At 36.0% G+C, this 12798-nt stretch overlaps 1 protein-coding gene across 1 annotated transcript in view; it reads left to right on the top strand.

Moving 5' to 3' along the window:
- The window catches only part of LOC148944898 (uncharacterized), a 192450-nt gene that overhangs the window by 62914 nt on the left and 116738 nt on the right, over positions 1-12798 (top strand). The window contains exon 4 of the mRNA XM_089098888.1: positions 9447-9510. Within this exon, the coding sequence (XP_088955014.1) occupies positions 9447-9510 (64 nt within the window). The remainder of the gene's footprint in view (positions 1-9446; positions 9511-12798) is intronic.

The raw sequence follows: 12798 nt of genomic DNA on the forward strand, positions 1-12798 counted from the left end.
CCCATTTTACTTCCTTTTTTTGCCCAAACCCTCTTGGCAAATTCCTAGTCGGTAGTGGTGCATTGACTGTCCGTAAGAGAATTGTAAAATGCTTCGATGGGCGGTAATGACACCTCATCTAGCCTCGTGGCAGAGTTGTAGTAATCTTATGCGTATATGCCCTTACACGGTAATAAATCATACATTTCATCATCGGAGAAGCGCTGTTTAAGGAGGGGGAAACTATCAAAATTGTCGCTTTTCTGTACCTGAATCAATTGAATTAAGGACTTGGGGAAGAAACTGAAAGACTCTAAAAAACGGATTTTATTTAGGCACGTGTTACCCTTGGCAACTGTTTTCCACTTGAATACTAGCAGCATTAGCTCTTCCGATGATTTGGGTATGATATTATATGAAAAAGAACCATCTACCCATGCATTATCTACAACTCCTCCCGTTGCAATGCGGGCCAACGCCGGTAAAATAAACTTTAAATCGTATTTGGAATTGTGTATAAAAACCGGTACGAATTATTGCTGTCTAACGTTTATATTGCACGATTGATTTGCAACCCCTCTAAAGTTACTCCCTCCCGACGTAATATCCTGCCATAATTGATCTTGGTCGATCACCTTCCTCTTTCCCCAGTTCCCAACACCATTATCAAATTCTCCCTTGCAAACCCAACATATTTTATGATTTTTAATGGCCAATCTGTCATCTGGTGATAGGAGCATAGGGTAGTTTGTGTAGCGTAGGCGAGAAATTGCACCATTAGCTGTTTTAATTAGACTGGTCAATGGAAAGCGCATGCAGTCTACACCCCCAGCGAATCAACTACATTCAACACTTGAATGGTATTACTGGAATCTCGTTGCGCATGAGCGTAAGAGACCCCTATGGCTTCGTTTATTTTAACACGATTTGGATTTTACTAATCGTACACGTCTGTGAGTTTCGCTTCGCAGTCCAAAGCGATCTTATTGCTCTACAGGAGCGTGCTCTGGAAGTTCTTAAAACACAAGATCGCTCTATCTCCGCTTACCGTTTCCACAGCCTGGTATCCATGACGTTGACAGTGTCTCATGCGATGCTTTAACTTTAAGTTACTACGACATCTTGAGAGGCATGTGGGAAGATAATAGAATACACCACCCTGCTTTTTACCCTCACTTAAAACCCTACTAGTGTCGGTAATTGGATTAAAATAACCAAATAAATGAGGCACTGAAGGAAGCGTGTAGAAAAGCCAGACCCAATGCTTCACTGATTCAATGGACGGAGCCCTCACTGGAAACAAAACACCGATTTTTTCAGAACGCTGACCCTCCTCAAATTCTGTGTCGTACTGTAGCACTGTAACACCAATCTTTAAATGTGCATTAGCCCACTCAAAAATATTTTCCCCTTTTAATGTTACGAGAAATTGACCATTTAAACAATTAAAATCTACTTTAGGAAACTGACCCATCCCTATAAGCTGCTAATTCGTCCAACTTTTTCTTAGAGGCATTAGCTTTCAGAGGTCTATAGGCGGCAATCAAAAATGCATACTTGAAAGACTGTAACCTCGCATCGAAAAAGATTCGTTGTATTCCTTTACAAACCTCAAAATCAGAATGATATTTTAAAACTATAGAAACCGGCCCCTCCCCATCACCTCTTAAAATAAAATCCTTTTTAAATCTACATATGTTAATGCTTAAACTTTCTATGAATAAAACAACCGACCCGCTACCCCCTTCGTTATAATTATCTAGTTTAGTCATAATGCTGCTTACCCAATCTAAAAAAAACTGCTCGTAATTTGTCAAATTCGGGCGAATTGCTAACATCTCTATGTGCAAGTATTTTGAATAGAGCTCGCTCGCATTTTCATTAAAAAAACATTTTTTAATTCTATTGATACTTTTAAACTATCCCTCCCTCCCCACACCCCCATCTGTTGTCCAATAAGGGCTCGAATCTTGTTAAAATAGGAGTATGTGATATTCAGGGGGTCTGTTATTATACCCCCTGACATTAAAGAATTAAAGGGGTCACCGAATTTTGCGCTTTAGACATTTGTAAGGTCCAAAGCAGAGTTAGAAAGGAAAAAATCTGGAAGTATAAATGCTGGTGGGGGTATTGTTTAACTACTATTACTACTATCATCAACCTCAATGATGGGGGGTGGCATAGAATCGTCAAAAGCACCACCCCAGTCTGTTCAATTGCATTAGTTGCCAGTGGTGTAAAATCACCCAATTCACTGAGTATGCCTTCCAGGACATTTGGGGATAATTGATCAAGCCATCCTGTATTTTCCTGTGAAGGAATTTCTTTATGAGAACCCGGTTTAGAGACACTTTTGGGGCTACCCCTAAATACTGATTAATAAACCTATTTGCCCATTCTGGGTCCTCACTCATATCTATATCACAACTTAAGTCGTCTAGGCTAGCCATATCCCCAAAACAATCATTTAGAAAACCCCTTTGCCACTCCATATTATCAACAACTAAAGTATCATCATCTTTAAAGTCCATCGGTGGTGTAAGGATTCTCAGAGGCTCATTGTAAATAAGTGCTTCTTGAGCTGATGATGGCAGTAATTCAGTGATCTTAATCTATAAAAAACAGAGTTTATTCTCCATGTGAAATATTTTCGATTTTATAAAGTCAAAAACTATGCCAATTTTTCACCCCCTCAAAACTTAATTTCCCTCCTAGCATTATACTTGCCCACTACAGTCATGTAAAGTAGCTAAAGAGAGCTTAATCAATTTTATATTTCGCCATTTATATGATATTAATTTCACTGAAAATAATTTGGCAGAAAAAAGCCCGATACATATTTACTGGTTGGTAGGCATACACAACGTAAAGTTTGGACAATGCCAATAAAATAAAAGGAAGTGGGATAAAAAATATCTGTCACGGAGTTGGGAACACCTCACTAGGAAGCGATAACCTATTTTTTGTAAAGCATTTCAATACAGTTCTAGTCACGTGTTTACCGGCTACTAAATAAGTACCTAAAGTCATGTAACAAAGTTAAAGCACTATCCGATTAAGGTTTTTTTCACCCCACCCCACACTCTTTTTTCTTCATCAATTAGTCCATGAGTAAATACACACGAACGCATACAACTAGCTGATTAGAAATTATTAACGGAGCAAACGATGTTCGCCTCGTTGAGTTTGCTTAATTAAGATCACCATGAAATATCTGTCAAGGAGTTGGCAACACCGCACTAGGAAGCGATAACCTATCTTTTCGTAAAGCATTTCAATACATTTCTAGTAACGTGTCTACCGGCTACTAAATAAGTACCTAAAGTCATTTATCAAAGTTAAAGCACTATCTGATTAAGGCTTTGTTTAGCCCACCCCACACTCTTTTTTCGTCATCAATTAGTCCATGAATAAATACATACGCACGCATACAACTAGCTGATTAGAAATTATTAACGGAGCAAACGATGTTCGTCTCATTGAGTTTGCTTAATTAAGATTGCCATGAAATATCTCACGGAGTTGGCAACACCTCTCTAGGAAGCGATAACCTATTTTTTTCGTAAAGCATTTCAATACAGTTCTAGTCGCGTGTTTACCGGCTACTAAATAAGTACCGAAAGTCATATACCAAAGTTAAAGCCCTATCTGATTACGATTTTTTTACCCCACCCCGACACTCTTTTTTCTTCATCTATTAGTCCATGAGTAAATACACACGCACGCATACAACTAGCTGATTAGAAATTATTAACGGAGCAAACGATGTTCGTCTCGTTGAGTTTGCTTAATTAAGACTGCAAATGGAATATGGACAAATTTCACGAGAAGTGCCTTATTCCTTTGAAAAATAAATATGAACCAAAGGCGGGTATTCATATGCAAAGCTTGCTATGCCTTGTAGTGCGCTGATCTGGTTTTAGTATTATTTTTTAACTTTGCCACATGGAGGCCATCTGTGATTAATCAAAGCGTGAAAGTTAAACAATACGCAACTTGTTTAAAAAAGTAATTTGCAAAATTGTAAGTGAGTTATATACTTAAAAAAATATGGGGTTATTTGATAAATGCACTTACGCTAGAAATTGCAGGTAGTTCATTAGAAATCCCTTGTCCATCTGAATGTGGCGCGTAATAGATTACACTTAGCCTCATCAAGTTGAAAGATCGTATTATGTCCCTGTTAGTGTTGCCAGAGCCAGCATCTAACTATGATCGCTTTAAGTCGGGATTTTGACCATCTATGTCCTAGAATAAAAATTATTTTTTAGTTTTTTCCCTAGGTAGCTTATAACCTTAGTGGATAAAATCACAATCATCTTAAAAACATAGAAAAAAAGAACGCCACTCCTACTTATAACTTAAACTGTCTATATTTCAAATAGAATTTATAGAGAAAAAAGATTGCGCCTAAGCTAGATGTATTTTGAATAGGATAAAAAAATAAAAAATAACACAATTTTAATTTTTAGGTTCGTTTGTTATCTTTTCAGAATATTAATGGATAGTGCTTTTCCCCCACTCCACAATACCAGAGCGCAACACAGGATACAAAAAATGGTACGTCTTTTTCAATTACGAACATATGAGATATTTTTGCAAGTTAGTTAAGAATCATTTTAGCCAAAAAACCAGAACAGCTGGCACAAAGTGCTTGAATTATGCATTGGTCATGTAGCCCATTGTCAATAAGAAAATCCATATGATGAGATAGTTAAATTTAACTATACGAAAAAGGTCTGTTTTTTTATGATAATTCAAGAATAATATATATTTACTTACCATCAAGATTCTTTTTTTTGAGTTCTCCATTGAAAATGAATAAATTTAACAATAAAATGGTTACCTTTTCAAGTTGTTTTTTTCAACTGATCCAGAAAAAACTAATTGCATCTTTATTTATACTGAAAAAACATGATTATATTCCCTCCAGGTGAAACCAGTATTTTTACAAAGAGACCATCTTTAAATACGTAATATGACAAAGTCGAGTTTTGGCTATTGAAACTAAGAAAACATGTCTGACAAGGCTTATAGTTGTGAAATATATAGATACCCATGGTAAGGCATGAACCCCTAAAACTGCACACGTATGTTTGTGTAATTCCTTATAGATCTCTTATTAGCCCAGAAAATAGGTGTTGGCTCAGAAACCAGTCTGGTTGCATTACACAATCTCGCCCCTGCTTCCAAATATAACATGTTTGCTCGCTTTATAGGTCCATTATATAGAGGGATTGGTCGCTTTATACCATCTAGCTCTGTATTCCCTATTGCCTTACTACTTCCTCTAAGCCCTAGACGGTTGGCCGAAAAGAACAATTTCGGCAATCTGTCATCCTTCATCCGCACAACGTGCCCTAGCCACCTCAATCTTTATTTCATTATAGCCCTTGAGAGCGGTATTGAACCATAATTGTCGTATAGCCTGTTGTTTGAAATACGGTCAGTCAGCCGGGTACCCAGAACAATCCTTAAGCAATTTCTCTGGAAAACATCTAGCAAATCTTCATCCGCTTTTCGGAGCGTCCATGCTTCAGAGCCATATTTGAGCTCTGTCATCACTGTAGCTTATAATATTCTAATCTTGGTTTGCAGACTTATATTACTATTCTTCCAAACTTTTTTTTAACTGTGAAAAAAAAACCTGAAACTTGGCTATTCTACTATTAACATCTTCACTGCTCCGACCATCATTAATCAATCTTTTCATTAGCCAACGTCACCTTTTCATCTTCACTTATTCCTAGCCTTAATGACTTAGTCTTCTTAACATTAATTTTCAAACCTATTCTTGCACCCTGAACTCGCAAAACCTCTAAAACTACATTCATTTTGCTCACACTTTCATCTAGCATGCTTGAATCATCAGCATAATCTAAGTCCAGGAGACGTGTTCTTCCCCATTTGATTCCGTGGTCTCCCATTGTCTTTCCTGGGCTCTTTATGACAAAGTCCATCAAAATAATCCATATTAAGGGGGATAGAACACAACCCTGCTTTACTCCTGATTTAATATAAAACCAGCTGCTAACCGCTTTTCCTACCTTAACCGCAGCAGTGTTATTCTCGTACATAGCACTAATCCCTTTAGTTTATTTGTATGGTATACCATACAAGGATAAAACCTTTGCTAAAGCTCTTCTATCAACAGAATCGAACGCTTGCTCATTATGTATACAACTGTGGACCAAAGGTGTTTGAAAACTCAGGCACTTCTCAATTATTAACCTAAGAGTGAAAATTTGGTCGACACACCCTCTACCTTTTCTAAAACCGCACTGTTCTTCTATTAAAATTATGTCTACAGCATCTGTCAGTCTAAAAAGTATCATATTACTAAGTTATTTACTACCTACAGAGACCAGTCTAATGCCTCGATAATTACCACACCCACTTTTATCACCTTTCTTATAAAGTGGCTTAATTAAGGTTTTCTTAAAATCGTTAGGTACTTCCCCTTTTTCAAAAAACATATTCGTAATCTTCAGTAACCTATCTCTAACCTCAGAGCCGCTATATTTAAGAAACTCATTTACCACACTTTCAGCACCTGGAGCCATATTATTTTTAATCCTTTTAGTGCTGTCGCTGATTCTTCCTCACAAAACAAATCTTCCTTCACATCATAGGTATCACAAACTTTTTTCATTTTCCTCTATATCTTTTCCTGTAACTATCTCGCTTTCGAAAATTCTAAAAATGTTCGGCCTATCTCTCTTTAGTTTTTTTCTTATCGCTAATTGCGGCCCCATTCCTATCTTTGACTGGGCCAAGTCTGGATTGACCACTCCCTCTCAATTTGTTAACATGCCATACAATATTTTACTATTATGCCGTCTAGCTGCATCTAACAGATTTTTAGTAATTTTCCATTTGGCCCTTGTTTTGCACCTCACTAGTTCATATTTAGTACTTTCCTGCCTTTCCTGACATTCCTCTTATTTTTGTATGATGTAGCACTCCGACTGTTCATGCTCACGTTCCTTTTTTTTTTAGCTAAACATAAAGCTTCTTCAGTGATATTCTTAGCTCCAGCTCTAGTTTTCTTCCCTAAGACACCTCAGCAACTTCACGAATTATTTTTCTAAAATTATTCCAACCATCTTCTACATTATCAAATTTTAAACTTTCAAGTTTAGTATTCAACTGTTCCTGGAAATTTTCTCTCAAATTATCATCCTGGAGTCTACCAACATCATAACCTCCCGAGAGGTAGTTAGCCTACTGATATTTCAGCTTTAAATTAACCCTTGACACTACTAGATGGTGATCTTTACTTTTAACATCAATAACGACACTCCTGTATGCCCTAGTATCTTGTATTGATCCTGCCAGTCTTTGGTTTACTGTAACATAATCAATAAGGTTTGCTGTCTTAGCATCACGTGAATACCATGTTAACTTATAAGCCATTTTGTGACCAAACACCGTATTGGTTATAACTAGAGTGTTGTACCTACAAATTGCAAAAGTCCATTGTAGCCAAAATAATAAAACGTATTTAAAAGAAACTGGCAAGTTAGGAAAAATTATCATTTCTAGCTGATTCATGTAATGTAGCTATTATCTAAATCAGTCTGAATAGTAACATTTTATTTTGAGAACAAATTTAAGAGTATTTTGAAAATATAGAAAATTTTCTTTTCGAGTATACTTCATTTGTAACTAATCCTAGAAACTTTGGAAGGGCGTCATTTGATTGGAAATTGAAATTCAAAGTGGCCAGCAACTGCAACAGCTGCTACTGCTTGCGACTGTGACTTCTTGCAACTGCGACTTCTTGTGATTATGACTGCTTGCGACTGCACCTGCTACTACTTTCCATTGCAACAATGGCTAAATGTTAACTTTAACTACTCGCGGCAGAAACTACTTATGACTTCCACTATTTATGTCTCTGCTACTATGTACGACTTGGACAAATTTTGACTGTGACTACCATTACCTGCAACTACGATTTTTACTAATTCGATTGAGACAACTACTATTAATAACTGTGACTGTAACTGATTGTGACCAAGATTGCGACTACTACCGACTGTGACTACACTGACTACTTACGACTGCGTGTGATGCATTGTGTAACTGAGACTATTGCCATTACCACTGTTATTTTTACGCCCAAATATATTAAGTTAGAGAAGTTTAAGTGAATCCTGGCTTTCAAAATACAGTAGATGCAATATGCAATTACTCAGGAATAAAATTGAGCTTTAAGTTAAAACTTTCAGAGAAAGTTCAGTGGGATGGATATACAGTTAAATTAAACGAAATTATTACGGATCCAAATTGTCAAAAGGAGTTTATTTTTTGGATGATAATGTTTTCTCTTCTTTCTTGTTGATTGTACAACAAATAAAACACCGAGCTCTAGGTTATTCATTAAATAGTTTATGCTAATGAACTGTAAGTAAGGAGCAAATCCGGCAAATAATTTTAAGTGGGTAGGCACTCCCAGGGTTATTTTTGTGAATTTTGTATTTCTTTTTGTTTGCTATGCAAAGTGTTGCTGTTACATATCTTAGTACAAGTGAAAGCTGTATCTTCGCTTTTTTCTCAACTTAAAACATGAAGATTATATTTGAATATTATTATTTTTATTAATATTTATAATGTTAGTAGGTTATTTATAATAATATTTGTTAATATTCTCAATTAAATTTTTTATTAGTCTTTTTTTTATTCTTCTTCTTTTTAAAAAGCACCTGGAATCCTAAACGGGCTCCTTTCGGCTTCTGACTACACATTTTCACAAAATTAGTACAATTCTAAAAAAAAATACATAATACAACATTCACATACAATTAAATACATAATATAGGATTTGATTTACTTGTGGGTTCGTGTACTCGAGCTGCCTTTTCCCCGCAGTTTAAGACCTAAAGGCCGGCTGGTACCGATACATCTCTTCCTACTCATCCATTCTTATCTTGCACCTCTTATTTTAAAGCTAACAGGCTTATTCAAACCTTTATGCAAGTGTCTTAGGCTCTTCAAATCGTTAAAATTGAAATTACGTGTATATTTTTTGCTCTATTTCACGTAAAGTGGAATTGTGCATATACTGGACCCCTTAAAGCGCTTTTCACCGAAAAAGAGGATAGAGCCTCAGTAGCATGCATGTTTATGACCAATTGATAGGATATCCATTCACCCCTTTCTGTGTATGAATGAATAACTGTATATGATGGAATTTAATAACCTGCTTGATAAATCCGCTTCTAAGGTGAAAGGAAAACATTTATTTTGTTCTTTTATGGGTGTATTTGCCCCTTCCGTATCTATGTTATAACTAGGTAGTTTTGGGGATGTGATTTTTTTTTTCATATAAGCAATTAAACTGACATAAATAATAACAGGATTGACATTACTAAAAGATGTGTGGTTACGTGTTTGACATTCAAGTTCATCCCAACTTTAAAAATTTATCCATATTTTCGTGTGCAATTTTTTTTCTTTTTTAGCTCACTGAGAATCGGATTTCGGAAAGAACAGAGAAAATGCCAAACGTAAACTTAAAGTTTTCAGGTTTGTCTTTCATTGTTTAATTAAAGAATAAAGGAAAGCAATAAATATTATTTGTGCTTCCCTATTTTTTGTTTATTTATTTTTTTTAGAATGTACGAAATAAGAGTAACGCCTTTTGCTTAAACCCAATAAATTCTTTTTTCAAACCTGATCTTTTAATTAATTTTTTATAAATGAAAACGATCTTTTACTTAAACTTTCTCTCTTTCTGTACCTCTAGGGATACTGAAGGTTTCCAAAGGAATCAAAATAAGAAATAAAAAAAAAACACTATTTGGCCTAAGGCAGTTACATTAAGTATTATGATTTATAGATCATAATTGTTAATAATTATAATAATAATATGCCCTTTGCAGCCTTAGAGGTATACTTTTATTAAAAAAAAAATAATCAGGATTATGTAGTAATTTAGTGTTTAGTAATTTAGTAAATAATTGCATAATTCTTAATTTAGTCTTTATCGAATATCCAAGATATTCTTGAAGGGAGTACTGTGAAATAATTTTATCATAATTTGCTTGCTCAAAGTATTGCTTACTGAATCACTAATGACAGTAATTTGAATTAGAGTTTATTTAAAACAGAGCTACTAGAATACAAAACCATTCTATAACAGCAGCAGAAGTAAAAATACCACAATGGTAATTCATTTTTTTTTATATGCCTGCTTTAGGGTCATAAGCCTCTGCCTTTTCGCTAAATATTTCTTGTACTTGTACTTGTAGCAGGACTCAAGCATCTCCACTCTCCCTGGCGTCCAGTAGCTTCGTCATTGTAGTAATCCAAGAGTCTCGGTCGTTTGCGAGTGGCTCAATCAAATCGAGCCAGGACTTTTCCCATCTTCGTCCATACGTCTTGAAGCCACCGATTGGGTGTAGGTGAGCCTTGATGCAGGCGAGCCACGTTTTCTTTTGTCCCCCATGTTGCTTTTTCCATGTCGCTTTTATATCTATATTTTGCTAAATATAGATCTAAAGGAATGTTTTTTAGTAAAATAAATTGTGTTCTGGACTGTTTCCCAAAATTCATCTCTGCTGTACCGTGAGATTGTTAGATGGGAACAATGCTTGGAATAATCGTTCAGATTTTTTAGATTAATTCAAACAGGTGTTGAAAAAGTTTTTCAAAGAAAAACTTGAAGAGTGGACATAGTGTCTGATAATAATACAAACTTGAAACAAACATAAGTTATTATCAATGAATAAATAGAGCCCATAAAGACCAAAACTTGTTTACAATCAGGTGCCTTTTATTTTTTAATTCTTTTAGTATTGTCACTAATTCATCCACACAAAAAAAAAGTTCATTAACATTTAAAGTGTCACAAAATTTTTTGTCAGTCACATCCATGATCTCTGCTTCAAACCTCCTTAACTTGCATTTTAATGCTATCCGCTTTTCTTAAATTCCTCTTATTTTCATATATCACTTAAGTAATTCTTGTACAAGTCCCTCCTTTCTATTAAACGTAAAGCATTTTCACGATTATTCCTAGCTGTGTTTCTATCTTTCTTCCCAGAGACTCATCAGTGACTTTACTATCTATTTTCCTAAAATTATTCAGTCTTCTACATTGTTAAATTTTATACTCTCCAGTTTAGTATTTAACTGTTCCTGGAAAGTTTCTTTTATATTCTTCTAATGGAATCTTCCTACATCATAGCTTCCTGGGAAGTAGTTACTATTCCTAAGTTTTATCTTTATGTTAATCCTAGGCAATACTAGATCGTTATTTTTACATTAACATTAATAACAGCACTTCTATATACCCTAGTATCAATCCTGTCTGTACTTACTTACTTGTACTTGTAGCAGGACTCAAGCATCTCCGCTCTAGCTTTGTCAATGTAGTAAGCCAAGAGTCTCGGGTCGTTTGCGAGTGGCTCAATCAAATCGAGCCAAGACTTTTCCCATCTTCGTCCTTACTCCTTGAAGCCACCGATTAGGTATAAGTCAGCCTTGATAAAGGCAAGCCACGTTTTTTTTTGTCTCCCATGTCGATTTTTCCATCCTGAAAGAAGTTTACATATGAGGGTTTTATTGACAAAATTGTGGGGAGAGCGACGAAGTGTGTGGCGGAACCATCAGAGTCTTTTGTGTTTAATTATGGTGGCAAAATCAGAACACTGATGACAGATTTTGCGGAGTTCGTCATTACTGACACGATCACGGAGTTTAATGCCAATGATTCTCCTTAAACATGAATGGTCAAATACGTTGAGGGCTTGAATGTCGGATGCTTTCATAGTCCACGTCTCACAGCCGTATAGTAAGACAGACCGAACAAGGGCCTGGCAAATCCTTATTCTTGTCTTCAGACGAACATTTTTCTGGTTCCATAGAGAGTAATTAGCTGGGTGAAGACTCCAGTTGCTGAAGAAATTCTTGACTGTATTTCTGATGTGCATCCTCCTATTGGGTCTACCATAGAGCCTAGGTTCTTAAATTCAAGCATCTCGTCTATGGACGACTGTTTTAGTAAAATTAGGGGGTCTTGAGATGATATACCGGACGCCATGACTTTTGTCTTCAGGGAGCTTATTTTCAGGCCGACCAGAGAGGATTCTTCAGCCACCTTCGATAGCATAGATTAGGTTTCTGGATGAGATTCAGCTATTAAGCAAATATCGTAGGCATAGTCCAGATCGGTTATCACAAAATCGGGACTTACTTCAACGCCTGAAAAAGTCGTCACTGCTCTGGTCATAATCCAGTCGATAATAAAATTAAATAAGACGGGAGACAATATACATCCCTGTTAGACACCTAAATGAATTTGGAAAATCGATGAGAGCTCCTCGACAATATAGATTTTGGCCCACTTATGCTGGTATTATTCATGGACAAGTATAACTATACTGCTTGGTGCTGAATCTTTCGTCATGGCCTTCTATACTTTACCGATCAGAACAAAAACAAAAGCTTTAATAAAATCTATGAATAGAGACACTATTGGTTTCCGGTGTTTTGCCCTGTGTTCTAGGGTTTGTCTTAAAACGAATAGTTGGTCAATTGTTCCCATGCCTGGGCGGAATCCCGCTTGATTGGGCCTTGTCTTTGCGCTTCGCTGGATACGAAAACGATTATGTAGCACTGTGGCAAATATTTTGGCAGCAATTTAGATGAGATAAATCCCGGGATAGTTGCTGCATTTTGTCTTTAGCCCTTTTTTGAAGACTGGAAGGATGATAGAGTCTCCCCAATCCTCTGGAACCATCTCTTCTTCCCATATACGATAGGTTAGTTTATGAAGCCTGCTCACAAGTGCTGTCCCTCCATACTTATAAA

Source organism: Artemia sp. Qi Xiang Cuo, chromosome 13 (assembly GCF_049724085.1).
Source record: "Artemia sp. Qi Xiang Cuo chromosome 13, ASM4972408v1, whole genome shotgun sequence".
In the NCBI taxonomy this organism is placed as follows: Eukaryota; Metazoa; Arthropoda; class Branchiopoda; order Anostraca; family Artemiidae; genus Artemia; species Artemia sp. Qi Xiang Cuo.